Here is a 17,886-nt window from a genome sequence, read left to right as displayed (position 1 = left end):
TGACCGTATTTGGTTTCCATCTAAAAGTTAATGGATAGACTCCAAGTGATTTTGAATGGAATGTTATTGAATCTGTTGCACCCAAATCTAACTAAATTGCTGATATAAAAATGTTTTAGTACATCATCAGATACTCTTTTAGTGAAATCTATCAAAAGGTTTTATACTAACCTTAGAAATATTATTCATGTATTTTTATACCTTGCAGACAAATATATTTAGCTACAGCTGTCTTAATTTTATTGCAACGCATATACCGACCTCAGTTTCCCAGTTTTCTATGTCTTGCCCATGATTATCTTCAGTTCCATTCGCATTACATGTTATTACTAGGTGGGCATGAATGACAAAAAGCTCTTAAGTTGCCTCTTGTCTCATGAATAATTCTGAACCTTTTTTTAAATGAGTAATGAAACTTGTATACTGGAAGCAGAAGCAATAAATATTGCAGGCAAAAGAATGAACCTTGCAAAGAGAAAAATATGAGTAAACTAAATTGGGGATGAGTTAGAAAAACCCAGCTTTTCCTGTCCTTCTTTTCAGTTCCTCATCATTGGAATGTTTAATTTTGCATTCTATCCCACCAACAAGATTGTTCAAACCTCCCCACTAATAGAACTGGCTCTGCAGTCATTCTGATAATCATTTTGTGTCTGTCTAAGGATAAGAGAAAGGGACAGTGATGGGGAGAGGAGATGGTAAGCAAGCAAGAAATGGTCACATTGACACTTTAGGCAGTCAGACTATTTCCCTCTTTTAGCAGTCCAAGAATTGAAGGCAAGAAATCCATTGCATACAGTGACAATGGTGACCCTGATACACCAATAGTGCACACACCTCCAAAGCAAATATTTATTCTTTTAGCATATTTATAAGGACACGCATCCTCAAAGGAATTCTGGGCATCAAGCAGATGATAGAACAAAATAATTATCTAAATAATTGCCCTAACCTCTTTGAAAGCCAGTGCAGCTCATAGATGCCCTAGGCAGCACATTTCACTGCACACCAGGCCAGCTGAGGCTTCCAAATGCTCTTTAAAGCCAGGCCTATGTAGAATATGTGACAATAGCCCAAATGAGAGGGGACTAAGGCATGCCTGACCATGAGCTGTACCTCCTGATCTAGGCAAAACTGGTACACAAGCTGTATTACAAATGTTTTCCTAGCCACGGCTTTTGTGAACAGAAACCACATGTCCAGGACAACACCCAAATTGCACTCCAACTCTCCCTGCAGGAGTGGTACCCCATTCAGAATCAATGATGAAAAATCCATTAGATTTTTTTGGGAGAAGGGGGGTGGAAACCTCACATTAAAACTCACAGCAAATCCTATTCTTCCATATCCAGACCCACATAATCTCTAGACACTGGAGAAAAATGCCTCAAAGGCATTACTTGAGAGTCAGAGCTGAGATACATGCTGATCATACTTGACCCCATGCTGACAAGATGATCTCACCCAGCGGTTTCATGATAATGTTAAATAGGAAACCCAAGGAGAGCAACAGTACATTAAAAGTTTCTGTGTGTGCACGCAAGTGATACAATTGCAAAAATTCCAGCATCTGTTAATTTGGTCAGTCTGTTGGTTTACAGTATTTGTGCCATGCACATGCATAGTCTTGTTTCCTTTGGATGCCTAGATTCAGGATATTGATGAAGTGAAAAGGTAACCTTCAGAGGCACAGAATGCCCATGCACATCTACTGTACATTGACCGAGCCATCATTAACACAGTAAGCATGTTTGACTTTAATGTCTCTATTCATCTGTTTTCATTGTGTATGTTGTGCTCTTTTGTTTGTGGAGGAATCAGAATAAATTTAAAAATGTGAAAATCTACACCAGTTGTCCTGTTCAGCTCGATGGGCTCACTGTGGCTTTCTATGGTACATTGTGCTACAAAGACTACAAAGAACCTGTTTTTTTTCCCTGATTCTGTTTTCTGCACTTTTCTTTAGTAATGCAAATAGAAAAAGAAGAGTTGTTTTGATCAGCAAGAGTGTGTGCATGACTCATCACTGTTCTTTTCCTCGGTATGCCACTGAGTATTGAGAATGTACATGCAATTTACATTTAGAACATCAGTGCTGGAAGCTGTGAAGGGAGGGAGTAATAGTTTTTTTTATTTTATTTTTGCAGGACCTCTTCTCTCTTAGGCATCAGCAGCTCTTTTTTTTTCTATTGTACCAGAAAGAAGAAATTGCACGGGTTTTTTTTGTTTTGTTTTGTCAATCAACCAGGATAAAATGAAAAGTCCTTAAATACCAAGATGGAGGGAGACAGCATATCTATAAGGCTAAGTTTAAGCACACAGAACGTAGTTTTAGAAGAGGAAGTTTGTTTTATTTTTACCATTTATTAAAATTATCCTTTAATAACTGGAATTAATGTAATGTTTTCTACCAGGAAGCCCTCATGCCTTGGAGAAGGTAACTGACTGAAAGGGTTAGCTCTTGTGTTAGAAATCAAAAACACAGAGCCAGCTTATCTATCCTTCCCTCATGCTCCTTTCAGTTAGTACAGGGGTCCCCAACCTTGGCTATTTTATGACTTGTGGACTTCAACTCCAGAATTTATCATGCTGGCTGAGGAATTCTGGGAGGTGAAGTCCACAAGTCCTAAAGTGGCCAAGGTTGTATATCTGTATTTCCCTGATTGGTCTACTACAAAAGGCAACAGCAAACACTATCAGATTTGCGCTGTAAAAAATTAGATTCCATGTGTTTAGTTTGCAGGTGGAGATGGTGTCTCTGCTTTATTCATCAGGATCTCATTTCAATATTTTTATGCCATTAAATTCAGAAAGTTTAGTATTTTCAAAGTATTTTGAAACCTGAAGCAATATGAGAACCCCAAAATAATCATAATGTTTAGACCGAGACCAGCTTTATTTTTAAAAAAACAATTTTAATTTTAATTTTTTTAAAAAAAAAATCTAACTTTAAATGTATAAAAAGACTTTATATAATTGTATGTTTGGATGATATTCTTTGAATTTAAGAATTTACATGATCTCTGGTTTATTTATCTCCAGCTATTAAAATCAACTGACTGTAAAATTCCAGATGACCATTAAATGGTTGGAAATAATTGATTTTTATTTTATTTTATTTTATTTGTATCTCTGCTGCTGTCATGTGATCATCCAGATTTTTGCAGTCAAGATTCTGTTTCATATAGGAAATGGGTATTTCAAAACTGATTGTTTTGTTTCAGCTAAAGCAAGAATAAACACATTTGTCTGAAATGCTATAGGGTTTCCGGCCTGAGCAGGAAGTTGGACTAGATGACCTCCAAGGTCCCAACTTTATTATTATTATTAAATCATTCTAGGTTTTCCTTTGCCTAGACTATAGCTGGCCCAAAACCTGTTGGCATCTCTGAAATGCAATATTTTGTAGCCAATTTAAGATAAAACTATAAGAGAGCCAGTTGGATGTAGGGGTTAAGGCAGGCATGTCAAACTGCTGACCCACGGGCCGGATGCATCATGCTGAGACTGCACCCATCCCATTGTCAACATTGGGAAAAAGTCACGATACTTTATGCGACATCATGTGACATTGCGAGTTTGACATGCCTGGGTTAAGGCATCAGGCTAGTTGGATAACATTGGCCTCACTTTCAGCTCTAAGAAGCAAGCAATGGCAAATGACTTCTGAAAAACCTTTTCAAGAAAACTGGAGGGATCGTCCAGGCAGGCACCAGGAGTCAATACTGACTCAACCCACAAGCTTGGAGAACAAACCTTCACCTTCATCCTACACCTGAGCTTATATTCACCACTATTGCAAATTGACTCAAAGGTATTTCCCCCATCCGAAGTTGAGATAAAGCACACATTCCATTTCATGCACACTATACTAGTATTCTACCTGCAAATGGATACATGTATTTGAAAACAATTTTTATTTTTTGAATAAGAATAAAGTAGTATTTTTTTTTTCAAAAAATATGTGATTAGGCAGGATGCTAGTGTTGCATTAAAATTTCTTACCTCCAGCAGAAAGGATAGCTGTGCTTAAAAGTGCTGATATGAACCAATCTTCCATGTTCCTTTAGCACTTTGATTATATTTTTATCAGCATCCTAACAAAACAAGTTGTTAAGTTTAACATCAAGCCAAGGTATCTCACAGAAAAAAGTAATTTGTAAATTGGTAGCTATTTCCACTGTAATACGCAGTATTTCTGAGACTTATTGAAAGATAGTACTATGTTGAAAAAATCAAATTCTGAAAAACAGACACTTTAAAACTGATTCAACTTTTTGAAGGCAGGTAAACTGAACTATATCTCACCCAACTATTTCCTCACAAAGTGTTTGGGCTCATACATGCTATATAATGGTTTAAAATCATTGACATCACTGTGAATGAATTTAAACATCCCACTAGGCCAAAAAGAAACATTATGTGCAAATTTTGTAAATGTACAGGATCATTTATGAAACTATTGTTGCATAGCAGATAGATCTGGTAGTTTGTCTCAAGAGCAAGAGACTCCAAGACCTGGTCATTTAGAACGGAACTAGGATATGAAACCTAAATATGAAAACACAGAAGATTATAGATGAATTTTTCAAGCAAAATTCCTAACTTATTCAGGATCACTAACCTTGACGTACTGTCCAGAAAAGTCTGTCACTTCTGCTGTGAAACATCCTGAAGCATCAACAGGACAAACAGGCACTGAATCCTTCTGAATAATATTAAAATCCATGCAGACTCTATAATCATCCTATAAGATTAAAGGAATACAAAATAACTGAGATTTTTGGTTTTGGCTTTTGAGATAAGACTTTTATAGTTCAGAATGCTAACTAAATTCTCCAATACTCTCATAGGTAATGTTGTATTTACATTGTGAAATTATTTTGTAGAACCAAAATGTTTTTTGTTTTGTTCTATATATTTAATATTTAATTATACCAAGAATTGATTCCACATGCACATTTATCACTTTTCCGGTGCAGTGTCAAATGGTGACTTGATGTGTCAGTAACTTGTCACAAGTTTTTTTTTTTAATGAAGCCACAACTGTTTACACTGAAACATTTTATATTTTGCTTAGTTTTAGCTTACTATGTAAAAGCATAGTTTTCAAAAAATGCATTAAACGATCCTGAGATTTTCATTATACCTATATTCTGGAATGGATTAATAATAACAAAGCTGACCTGGGTTCCCAGCGCTATTTAAAAAGCAGAACCAAGAGCTCAGTGATAAAACTAGATAAACTAATTTAAGATAGCTTTCTATGTATCAAGAGAATAAGAAACATCCCTTCTAAATATCCCAGGCATTTTTCCCTTCGTGACATGCATATGTAAGGCACACAGGGTACAGCATCTGACCATTGTATTTGAAAATACACAGCAGATCAACAGTTACATTCTATATTATTCTATGCAAATGCCCTCTACCAAAAATCCACCCGTGGCCTATGTACCAGGTAATACAAAATTGATTAACTGAGTGACTGATTAAATGTCTCACAAGCAGCTGTTGATTCCTAGCAACAACGTAAGATTTTCTGATGATCTGATCCTTCAGATATTCCAATTATGCACCAATTACCACTGCAACTGACTATCCATCATGCTGTTAGTTGTCCTCTTCTCTTTCTTTCCCCGCTTCCAGCATTACATCCACCCTATTTCTTTACACATCCCATTGCTACTTGGTTCCTAGTAATCAACAAGGAGTATAGATCCCGAGTCACTCATAATGAAAGTCCCAACCACAAGCATTTCTTAAAAGAGGCTGAGTCTCAATGACATATAAGCATATATTTATCTAATATAAATATGGATACTTTTTGTACAGTATCAGTACAAGATAGAAAAGAGTTGTACAGAACATGTTAGAATTTAATAGTTCAAAAAGAAATTCTGAATCTCAATAAGGAAGTACCAGAAGGAGAGCTACAATAAAGTCATCAGCAATTCTAAACTTACAGCACCAAAGTAAGGAGCTTGATGTACAACTCCTGTACCTTCTTCTTCCTTCACATAGTTGTCAGTCACTACAGAAAAAGCACCATTTTCTCTGCACTGGAAGAAAAATTCAGGAGTTTTCAAAATGTAGAAAATAACAATATGGAAAAGATGTGAAAATATTACAGAATGTCAAGATCCTGATTTCTTCATCTCTCTCTGTCTCTTCCTTGCTGCAAATGTAATTCTAGCTTTTTTTTAAATATGGGTTCTTCTAGATATTTAGCTATGTCATTAGAAATAGCAAATGATTAACCATTAAAGTACTTTACCTTTATAAAATAATTGAAAAGAGGCTTGTATTTCTTTCCTTTTAGTGTAACTCCAGGAAACCTGAAATACAGAATGTCAAATTAGTTGTCGTTTACAACTTTTAAGTCTTTCCATTATTTATAAATGCTTTTCTGCAAAAAGAGAACATCAAACCATCAAATAAGAATTATAATAAAATGGACATTTATATATCCACATATACATATACATACACATATAAAACAGATACATGCTTTAAAGTAAAATAACTGCTCTTTAGCTCATTTAAATATTTGTGAAATCCAAAAATGAAATATGAGTGCAGTACTTTTAGCAGATAACTTAGTAGCATTTTTTAACATTTACTTAGTTATTAAATTGATATGTTCTCAGTATAACCGTTAACAACTGCTAAAAACATTAACACAAGAAAACAATACAAAGCAAAAAAAGAACGAAGATGGCAGATAGAGGAAACTCAGAGCTCTGTTTGATGCAGATTTCCTTTTATTCTTTTTTTCCTTTTTTTAAAAATTAGATTACATCCCAATTTTGTCTTGTAAATACCAGAAAAGAATAACTGGGAAGGAAAAACTGAATAGTGCCGTTGTTATTCTTTACAAGCAGGGGGTGTTTCACTTTGCTTTAATAGATAGTACCTAAGACTCCTTCATTAAGATTAGGGTTAGGGTTAGAGTTAGGGTTAAAAGAAACGTTGTCCCAAAGAGAACAAGATAGATCCACAAGAGAATTGAAGATAGAATCAAAACTGTAGATCCCTTCAACTATATTCAGCAGCATCTGACCTGCATGGGGGGGGGGGGAGAGATGGTTCAGAATGACAGAGATTAATCACATGCTGAAATCTGATCCATCTGTAAGAGCAAGTACCAGGATTTGATGAAAGCAACAAGTTTAATTGCTGCTGCAGACACTACAGTTCCTATTTCGTTTCCAAAAGAAATTTCAACACTTTAACACGATTGATAGCAGACACATAAAGTGAAGTCAGCACTTTGCTACAGATAAAATTTCCAAGTTAATGCAAACTCAATTCTGAATATCAAATCCTTTGAGAGAATACAGAACATACATGTACTTTCATTACAGAGCAGGTAAAACATTACTTTTTGCTTCTCTTGCCTTTTTCATAGCAATTATTTTAAATTGCACGATTTAAAAAGCATATAATATCTATTGGCTTGCCTGTCAAGTACTTCATATTCACTTTCAGATTTGTAGACAGATGCCAATCTAGCTTCCATCAATATGAATTTTTTCCCAGTATTTTGGTCTGGAAAAAAATGATAAAGATTCAGTTTCCACACTATAATAGAAATAGCAATATAAATTTGCAATGTTAATGTTAATAATGGAATACTACTAAATCCCAGACTGGCAACAAAAAAAATGGAAGTGTAAATACTGACATCAGGATTTTATTTGTATTTAAACTTAAGCAAGAATTTATCTTTATTCTATTTCAGGTATGACCAAAAACTTTAAGTTTATCTTGCTTGTTCAGACAATACCTAGTTTGTTTTTCTTTTATGTTTAGCTACCCTTGTCTTCACCTCTATGAACTGAGAAGTTGGCTGGGAGGACTAAAGCAGAAATAATCCAAGATAGTTCTATATGTCATGGTTAATATGAGTAATACCTTCAAACCATGTTTTCAAATTCGAATTTGTTGCTAAAAAGTAGCTCATCTTTGATACACAGTTGACTAAATACAATCAATGCAGCCAGTTTTGGAAAAAGAAACACTACTGTGGTATAGTTTGATATTAAAAGCTGTGAATGGTGTATTAGCTATTCCTTAATCAAAAACCACTATTTAGGGCCGATATACAAATCAGCCATGACATCTGACATAATGAACCTTAACAATGGCTTTCTCTACATGCCTGCAGCACATGAATGAGGCTTTTGTTGGTGACTTCTTTAATTCATTAACCAGGATTGAGTCCTTGTTGTTTCCTCCCTTCAGAAAAGCCACTGGATAGAAGTCAAGGTATAGCAACACTCTGAATGCAATGCAGTACATTGAAATCACTGAATGTGTATTTATCAGGAAAACCTGTTTCCTTTAAATCAATGTTTTTCAAATTTGCCAGTTTTAAGGTGTGGACCTCAATTCCCAGAATTACCTAACCAGCATGCTGAGAGCTGAAGTCCACACATCTTAAAATTGATGTTTGAAAAACATTGCTTTAAAAATATTGAAATTATATTAACACTTCTAGGGAGCACTTATATAGGATGTGCTTGAAATACGATGAAGAATTAGCAGTTGAGAAAGCCAGACTATTGGTGGGATTCAAGCAACAAAGAAAAGTAGGACAAGAAAATTTCAGATGTAAACTCAAGAAAGCCAAGATAACAGCTGATCTGAGAACTGAATATTTTTTTAATTATTCCCTATGATTGCTTTACTATATTCTTAGTTTCCTTTGAAGCAAGCTCAATTCATGCAGTAATTGGCAAGAGGACACAAGTGATTTGCTATGTTTCCTCTGAAATATTTTTAGAAATCCATTTCTGGCCCTCTGGTGGTCACCCATCCAAGTATTAACCAGATTCAACTCTGCAGTAGTTTTCAAGATTAACCAAGGCTAATTAGGTATTTCCACCTGTAGAAATTGATGGTATTTCCTCCAAGTATAAAAGAACAGGGGAGTGGCCTTAAACTTGGCCAACTTTGACCAAAGCTTAAAAGTGAAATGCTTTAAATTTCTATAATACAAGCATTGCTCTTCAAATACGAACACTTTTTCTCATTTTTGCAATTTGAAACTGTCCTCAACACTTGTATGTCTAGATTCCTCAATTATATGCATTCTAAAACTGATTATGGGAGGTTTATTTTTTTCTGCTTATTCTTGAGTTATAATTTCCATGTACTTGAAATTATCCATAAAAATGAATTACAGGATTCAGCAAAGGAAAATGTTGAGTATCAGCTATTCACTGTTTTGTTCAATGCATTTAATGGACAAAAAAATAACCGTACTTGACAAGAAGTCAAAGTTCTTTTCTCCCTTTGTGTCATCACAATGCCATCTGAATGAACAGGTCAATCAGAATGTGTTGAAGGAAACCACTTTATATAACTATTACTAATTTTCTACTTTTCTTAGGTTTATTATGATTATCAGCTAGCAGTTCCTCAGAGAAAGAGTGTTAAATGAAGAATGCAGAGCAAATATATAAAGTCAATCAGTCTTGAAGTTAGCTACTTATTTATGTGCCTATAAACAGCCTTTCCTCCTGTCAAACAGTAACTATATCCTTTGATGGAGTACAGCCATCCATGAAAGAAAGGACGAAAAACATTTTAAAATCAATGGATTTAAATAGTAATACTGACTTTATTAGAAATATCCCAGGGCTGTTCCAATCATTCCAGGTGTTCCAAACTCAAAACAACCATATTTTAAGTTTGAAACACCTATCTCAAATTAGAAACAGGGCCATTTCTAGTTTAGAGTATTTCCAGAATAGTCAGCATAGCATCTGAATGCTGGTAAGGTTGGAACAGTCCATTTCAAACTTGAAACAACTATACTGTAATTTTTAAGTGTAATATATTTCAAAATTCCACATTCCACTGGATTGTTAAGCTACTGCCCTTAATACAGCATCTAGAATCTTATACTCTCTTACTTGATGATCAACATCCATTGAACTAAGTAGGATATTTTTTCAAGTAAAGATATCATTTGTATATACTAGAAGAAACCAATAATTATATGCCATCTCATGTTTTACACTTGCCTTTCACTTTCACATACTGCAAATCTGGATTAACACACAGGGCTAAGTTGCTAGGCAGAGTCCATGGAGTTGTTGTCCAAGCAACAAGAGAGATGTTTTCATCATCTTCCAATGGAAAAGTGACAATAACCGAGGGATCTTGAACATCCTTCAATATAAAAATTTGGAAAAGGTGAAGCCAAACAGAAAAAAAAAAGTTTTTTGTACTTCAGAAAATAACAAAGAAAAAGGTATTGTTACAATCAATAATATTTTCATTATTCATGACTATTCATGAATCACATCAAAGGCAAACAAAATTTTAAAAAGTGCATTCAATCGATGGCTCTGTGGTAAAATAAAAACCTTCTATGTTAATTGTCTAAATATTGACAGAATTTTCAAACTGGAAGCAAAAATAATAATTTAAGTTACAGGCATAGAAGTTTGCATTGATTTAAATCTGATCTACAACATAAATCCAAGAAATCTTAATGCGTAGTTTCAAAATCAGTGACTATTCCTATGTATCTAAAATAGATTTTTGCAAGCATTTTTTGTGTTTAATCCTGAATCAAAAACTGATCCATTATTATTCAAATAATTTTGTAAACACTTCCTACTATTTCAGAGTCCCTAGCAATTAGAATTGGGGTTTGGAAAACATTTTCTGAATTCCTGAAATGTCAAGAAAAGCATATAACCCAAAACCCCACCTCAAAATGAATGTAGATCATATACCAAGATATAATAAAACCCCAAACTCTTGCTTTGAAGGTCTACTACTTTTTCTAATACATTTCTTTCACGCATTTTCTTTTTATTTTTAAATTACCAACTTGAGCTGCAAATCCACCAGTTTTTTTTTAATCCCATAAATCCTATAACAGATCAACAAAAGAATTAAGAAATACTTTCTTATTTCTTGCCATGAGATTAGCTAGAATAGCATGTCTTCCAGCAATTTGCAATCTTATGTGGTAGGTGTTTCTTATAGATTTTTGTTATTAGTTGTATACTGTATATGTTAGTTGTTTATATATTTGTATTTCCTTCCTTTCTTATAATCTGACTCAAGTGTTTCAAAGTAGGTGGCATATACGTATAGGTATAAATAAGTGAATAAGTTTATTACAAAAGCAACAATGTTCTCCTTTTGCAAATTGCATGTTTTCTGTTCTTGATCTAATGCAGACATGTCAAACTCGCAACATCACGTGACATCGCAAGACATATCAGGACTATTTTGCCATTGCCAGCAATGGAGTGGGCATGGCTTCCAGATGACGCATCCAGGCCACGGGCCGGCAGTTTGACACCCCTGATTTAATGCAACACTGAGAAATCGAGAGTATGTTTCTCCTAATCACAATAATTAAAAATTCTTCAAATTAAAATCTCTGTACCAATACCAACAAGTAAAACTGGCAGAGGAAAAAACATTTGGCCAAAATCCAAATTTGTCCAGCATCTCTATCATTTATATCAGATCTTAAATGTGGCCAAAATAAAAGCACTGGAGCTCTACAAAGGCAAAAATGTTCATTGCATGAAAAATGCAAAACTCTCACTTGTCTGCAATTCCTTTAAAGCAGCTGTGACTTTTCTCAGGCTTGCAAGCTGCAGTTAACACGTAGGCTGCTCAGATCACCTTAAACTGTGAGATGGGCAGCAAATACATTTAATAATAATAATAAAAATATCTAAGGTAAATGCATTTGGTTGCAACAAGCCATGGCTTCTTTAAAACATTTACCAAACAAGGGATAAGCATCATATTTTCACATGACATTAAAGGAAGGGCATGCACGTTACATCATGGCTTCAACTTCTGCACATGCAATGGTTTCTGAAAAGTAGGTTCTTCGGCAGCTGTTGCTGAAATTCCTTCTTCCACACTTTAAAAAAAAAAAAGAAGTCCTTTTCTCCTTTGAATTTTGTCATCTTGCTGATTCTTCCTGATTCTGGCTGTACATCATTTTATTTTATTTTTTTTTATCTCACCTTGATTTTTATAACTAACTCAAGGCAGTGAATATACATAATACTCCTCCTTCCTCCTATTTTCCCCACAATAACCCTGTGAGGCGAGTTGGGATAAGAGTGACTGGCCCCAAAGTCACTCAGACGGCTTTTATGCCTATGCAGAACTAGAACTCACATCTCCTGGTTTCTACACTGGCACCTTAATCATTATACCAAACTAACTCTTTGTATGTTAATTTGAGAAATTGTATTTGAAACTGAAGCTATTCATGGCAGAGTTCAGGATTTCCTTAAGAGGTTTCTGTGAGCTCAAAGCAAAATCAACAACCAAGACACCAATATATTTTTCTGATTGTTATATGATTTCCAATTGTATGTGCTTCTCAGCAATGCGGTATGCTGCCCGCTACTTTGATTGATTTAAGAAAAAAACCAAGTATTGTTGGGCATTTATTGGGCATACTGCACAATAAAGGCCGCTTTTGTAGTGTATCTATGAGCTATAGTATTTTTTCTCTTCACATGTCTCTTTCCAAAATAAGCCAGTTTTCAAGAACACAGAGTGTGTCAAAATAAGACAATAGTCATTTGTGCACATTGTATTCAAACAAAAGCCGCTTTGAGGGGGAAAAAACGAGAAGGTACTGAATAACTCATTTTGGGAAGGTCAAACACATCACAAGCTTGCTAAATAACTCCTTTTGCAATTTCATGGAAGAAAAACCTGGCAGCAATCAGGTGAGCCCTTTCTTCCCTTTTTTATTATTATTTATTTATTTTATTTTCAGTGTTTATATGCCGCCCAATCCCAAAGGACTCAGGGCGGCGTACAAAGTTAAAACAATGATAAAACAATAAAATAAAGCAGTCATACCGCGAGTCCAATCATACCCCGCCCCCCCGGGGACATCAGCCCCAGGCCTGCCGGAACAGGAGGGTTTTAACAGCCTTCTTAAAGGCTGGCAGGGTGGGAGTAGTCCGAACCTCGGGGGGGAAGTTGATTCCACCAGGTCGGAGCCACCACAGAAAAGGCCCTTCCCCGAGGGCCCGCCAGCCGACATTGTCTGGCCGATGGGACCTCACTGGTCTCTGGGAGCTGTGCGGCAGAATGCGGTCCTGTAAGTAACCTGGCCCTATGCTATGAAGGGCTTTAAAGGTGATAACCAACACCTTGAATTGCATCCGGAGACCCACAGGAAGCCAGTGCAGCTCGCGGAGGATAGGTGACACGTGGGCGTACCTTGGCGCCCCCACAATCGCTCTTGCGACTGCGTTCTGAACCAACTGCAGTCTCCGAACGCTCTTCAAGGGTAGCCCCATGTAGAGCGCGTTACAGTAATCCAGTCTTGAGGTGACAAGGGCATGAGTGACTGGGAGTAAAGCCTCCCGGTCCAAATAAGGCCGCAACTGGTGCACTAGGCGAACCTGTGCAAAGGTCCCCCTGGCCACAGCCGATAGATGTTGTTCCAGATTTAGCTGCGAGTCCAGGAGGACACCCAAGTTGCGTGCCTGCACTGAGGGAGGTAAATTTGCCCCCCCCCAGGACTAAAGATGGACCATCCAGTTGGCCTTTGGGAGGCAGGACCCAGAGCCACTCGGTCTTGTCAGGGTTGAGTCTAAGCCTGTTCACCCCCATCCAGACCCTCACATCTTCCAGGCACCGGCACATCACGTCGACTGCTTCACTGAAAGGACACGGGGTGGAAATGTATAATTGGGTATCATCCGCATACTGATGATACCTCACCCCGTGTCGCCGAATGATCTCACCCAGCGGTTTCATGTTTCATTTTTCTTTTCTTTCCCTCCAGGACTTGCTGAGTTAGCTGGTCTCTGCCTGTTCTCCACTTATTACAAGAAAAGCCTTCCAGATCTGGAGGTGGGTATGTCAGAAGGAGATGCTGTGTATCTCATATGTTGAGAGAGAAGAGGAATAGTCAACTTTTGCCAGCAAAAGTTGTAGGGGAGACCTGAACATATCAAAAGATACATTCAGCTTGCTAAGGGATGAGACCAGAGCAAGCAGCACAGGCACATAAAGAAACAAGAGCTGGGACAGAAGTACAGATAACCCCCAAATGAGCAGACAAGCAGAGCCTGGCATCCATGCCAACTTCTACAGAAGTACCAAAAGCCAGCCAAGAGTTTCTATACCCAATTTTCCCCTCTCTTAGCCAGAAATTGAGAAATGCCAACATCCCAATAACAGTTCAGGATGGAGGCAACCAACACCTAGCCAAAAAAGCCTAGAGAATGCGGGCTGGCAGCAAAATTGGAGCAATTGTAACTTAGGCAGAGGAGAAAAGGACTTTACTTTCTCTGCTCTTTGCGTCAAGAAAAGCTGTGAGCTGTGAGTGATAAAAAAAGTGAGATAGAAAAGGCAAATAGAAGTTTATATAAGTTATACATAAAAGTTATACATACAGACATAGTAAAAAAAATCATAGAATAAGATATTCCCAACCACTGGGAAGAAATAAAGATAAATGTAAGGTGAACAGATATGCATGTTATGAATATTTGTAGACAACTTCCATCTGAAGAAAGGCAGATCTACCATGAGCGGACAGTTCAAATTCACAAAATGGCTGTCACGACAGGCAGCTTCTCACAACCAGTTGTAAAACATGTTTTCTAGCACCCGTTTTAGCTTGTTATACTCTTTCTGTTCACCTTACATTTATCTTTATTTCTTCATAAATGAATAGGCATACTTCTAAACAAATCACTGGGTTGCAGCACTTTAATAATGTTCTCTAATAAGGCCTCTGGGGCACCCTGAGGCATTGTTTTAAATAAAGGTGCAGCTAAACATTGGCATTTTGGTTTGAATATGCCATACCTGTATTCCCATTCAATTTTTTTTAAAAAAAAAAAGTCAGGCACAATGGTTCTCACACACAAGACTGCTATCAATACTTTTAACTTAATTAAAGGTTCTCAAAATCACAATAAAAAACCCAACAGATACAACATATTGAACAAAACAAATAAAAACAATTTATTAAGAAACCAAAATTCAGAATATGGGAAAATACAAAGGCTTTGCATTAAAAGAATAGCTGGAATAATTTGAATCAGTCTTTAGGTGAGGACACAATTGACACAACAGTCACTGGTTTAGAATCTAAAACCACACCTTACCTAAGATAAAACTGATGAAATTTTCTTCAGTATTGCTTACCTATCAGGAGAGCCCCGATGGTTTATCTAGCTCTTTTAAGCTAGACATCAAATATCTAAAGGTGCTATGTTGAAGTACCTTCAAACAATGACAGTCAGTTGTTAATATAATATATAATATATTGGTATCCATGGCAGAACATCCAGATTCAGCCATAGTTTCATTCCGTACAGCATTAACATTGTGAACTCTCAAGCTTCCTCCTTCCGTTATATATTCAAGATGGACAGTATTTAATATTTATTTGTTATGTATATGTAGGGGTGTGGTCTATACATATGTTATATATAGTATGTTTAGATGTGTATCATGTATGTGTTTCACTTTGAGAGCAGGCAACTAAATTTCATTTTTGAGGTGTGCCATTGTGCCCGCAGTAAAAAAAATAACAACAAAGGTTATCTTATCTTATATAAATAATGCTTTTACCAGTCTATTAAATAGGAATGAATATACTTTCCATCCTTAAAAGACTATTGAATATTTTCAAACTTATATTTGTTACATTCAATATATAAAGCACTGTACCTTATAATTCTGGTGAGACTCAAAGTTGGAAAGGGGTGTATTACATGCAGTTGAGAAGGGCATAACTTTAACTCCTCGGTATACCAATCCTTTGTCATACAGCTGTTTGAAAACCCACCTACAAAAATAACATAATTGAAGAATTCAAAAATAGAGATTTGTCAGCTCAAAAGAAATAATAAAGTACAGAAGCCAAACTCATAATCTCTTCCAAGAAAAAGTTTCTTTCTCAACAGATTTAATGTGAAGATTTTATTTAAAAACTGCATCTTTCAGATCAGTATTTATATGGTATCTTCGGTGCCATATTTTCCAGGCCCCAGAAAGAACAATCATAATATTGGGTATGTAAGAGCCAGGGTAATGTAGTAGAGAAGGCACTAGACTAGAAGTGAGGAAATAATGGGTTCAGATGGATCCAGGTGAGCCTTGGAAACTCTCTAGATTACTTTGGATCAGGCCATCCTCTCTCAGTCCAAATGATTTCACAAGATTCTTATGGGGAAAAGTTGAGGGGAAGGTGTGTTATTGTATGCTACCCGGAATTTCTGATGAAAAAGTAGTATATAAATCTAACACAGGTTTAACAATTTTGAAATATCATGTTAAATGAAAGTATGAGTACTATGAACAAGATGTCACAGCAACATTTCTCATCTTACAATGACATGATTGCTGCTATGGTCAGGAAGGACTTTGTTTTTAGGTTGGTTCTGTTATCTTAAGAAAAAGTGCCTTTTTTTCAACCATAAAAGTTTTTCCTCATTCTTTCGAACTAATTCTACAGCCTTGAGTGGAAATGTTCTCAGGTCCATGCCTATTTCAATTTTCTTCATAGGTCACCATGAGTCCTATCACATTCCTTTGCAGAATTGGTGCTTTGCCATTCATATCTCAATTTTCATTTCACCCTTATAATTTGTTTTCTGCTACCTTTTCTTCTTTTGGCTTGTTCTTCTTAAGCAGAAAAGCCTATTCCCATCTGCCCTCTGTAGCCAGCCTAGAATGAATTAATGGTAAAGATTACCTGGCCAAATTTAAGGCAGCAGAGCACATTGTTAAGAGGCTCCCAGTTTAAAATTATGTTAGGTAAGCCAGAAATATGGCTTTTATTACATAAAAATGACAAAAAAAATCTGCATAAACCACTTTTAATAAGTGTTGGATTAAATATTTCTTTGCATTTATTATTCAGATTTTATTTAATAAACAGAGCTGCTAATGATGATGACTGCCAACCACAGAAAGGTAATTCAACTGTTTCTTTCTCTCTCTCTCTCTCTCTCTCTCTCTCTCTCTCTCTCTCTCTCTCTCTCTCTCTCTCCCTCTCCCTCTCTCTCTCTCTCTCTCTCTCTCTCTCTCTCTCTCTCTCTCTCTCTCTCTCTCTTTGTGCTTTGTGCCTATCCCCTGCAGTTTTCTTGGCAGCATTTTTGGAGGTTTGCCATTGCCTTCTTATTTGTTTCAATTTCCAACTAATTTGTTGGTTTATATATTAAATTTCGTAACCACCTATTTCCCTCACAGAGAGGCTCTGGGAGGTGTACAATTTAATCAATACAATAAAACACTGAAAATCGAATAATTTAAGATTAAAAATTTAAAAGGGCAAACCATTATAAAATTGCAAGATGGAGAGAACCAGGATGAGGAGAGAGTTGTTAATACAGGCAGGCAGAGGGACTCATGGGGCCAAAGAGCCCTATGGTTGTGTGGGCCCGTGTCCCCCAGGCAAGGCTACACAGACAGATTTTGACCTCTTTACGGAAAGCTAAGAGATTGGGGCCTTTCCTCATACCTGAGGGCAACTTGTTGTACAAAGCAGGAGCAGCAGCAGCAAAAAAGTTGTCTTCCTTGACCTGCGAGTCTGAATTCTCTGACTGACGGGGTCTGAAACATTCCTTCCCTACCTGAAACAGTGGGTCAGACTGATGTAATGGGACAAAGCCGGTTCGATAGGTAACCTGGCCTATGCCATATAGGGCTTTATAGGTAATGACCAACACTTTGGACTCAGAAGCAAACCCAGTGCGGTTTGTGGAGCTGAGGTGTTATATGTGCCCTTCTTTGGTTCTAATTTCTAGTTCTCAGTTAACTACAGCAATTGAGACTGGAATTTCCAACACTAAGCAATATGATCATAAAACATAGCATGTGACTGTGTTGCTTCGTGACAGC

General features: G+C 36.5%; 1 protein-coding gene across 1 annotated transcript in view; it reads right to left on the bottom strand.

Annotated features, from left to right (window-relative positions):
* Nucleotides 1-17,886, bottom strand: part of IARS1 (isoleucyl-tRNA synthetase 1) — an 80,168-nt gene that overhangs the window by 54,227 nt on the left and 8,055 nt on the right. Inside the window, exons 6-12 of the mRNA XM_039348239.1 lie at nucleotides 15,712-15,829; nucleotides 10,035-10,182; nucleotides 7,464-7,551; nucleotides 6,278-6,338; nucleotides 5,967-6,062; nucleotides 4,625-4,747; nucleotides 4,006-4,097 (exon numbers count right to left, since the gene is read on the bottom strand). Coding sequence (XP_039204173.1) covers nucleotides 4,006-4,097; nucleotides 4,625-4,747; nucleotides 5,967-6,062; nucleotides 6,278-6,338; nucleotides 7,464-7,551; nucleotides 10,035-10,182; nucleotides 15,712-15,829 — 726 coding nt within the window. The remainder of the gene's footprint in view (nucleotides 1-4,005; nucleotides 4,098-4,624; nucleotides 4,748-5,966; nucleotides 6,063-6,277; nucleotides 6,339-7,463; nucleotides 7,552-10,034; nucleotides 10,183-15,711; nucleotides 15,830-17,886) is intronic.

This window comes from Crotalus tigris, unplaced genomic scaffold, assembly GCF_016545835.1.
Source record: "Crotalus tigris isolate CLP2741 ecotype Arizona unplaced genomic scaffold, ASM1654583v1 scf7180000018125.1543573, whole genome shotgun sequence".
NCBI lineage: Eukaryota > Metazoa > Chordata > Lepidosauria > Squamata > Viperidae > Crotalus > Crotalus tigris.
The sequence above is the reverse complement of the archived record's forward strand: the minus strand, read 5'-3'. Positions and strand labels throughout refer to the sequence as shown.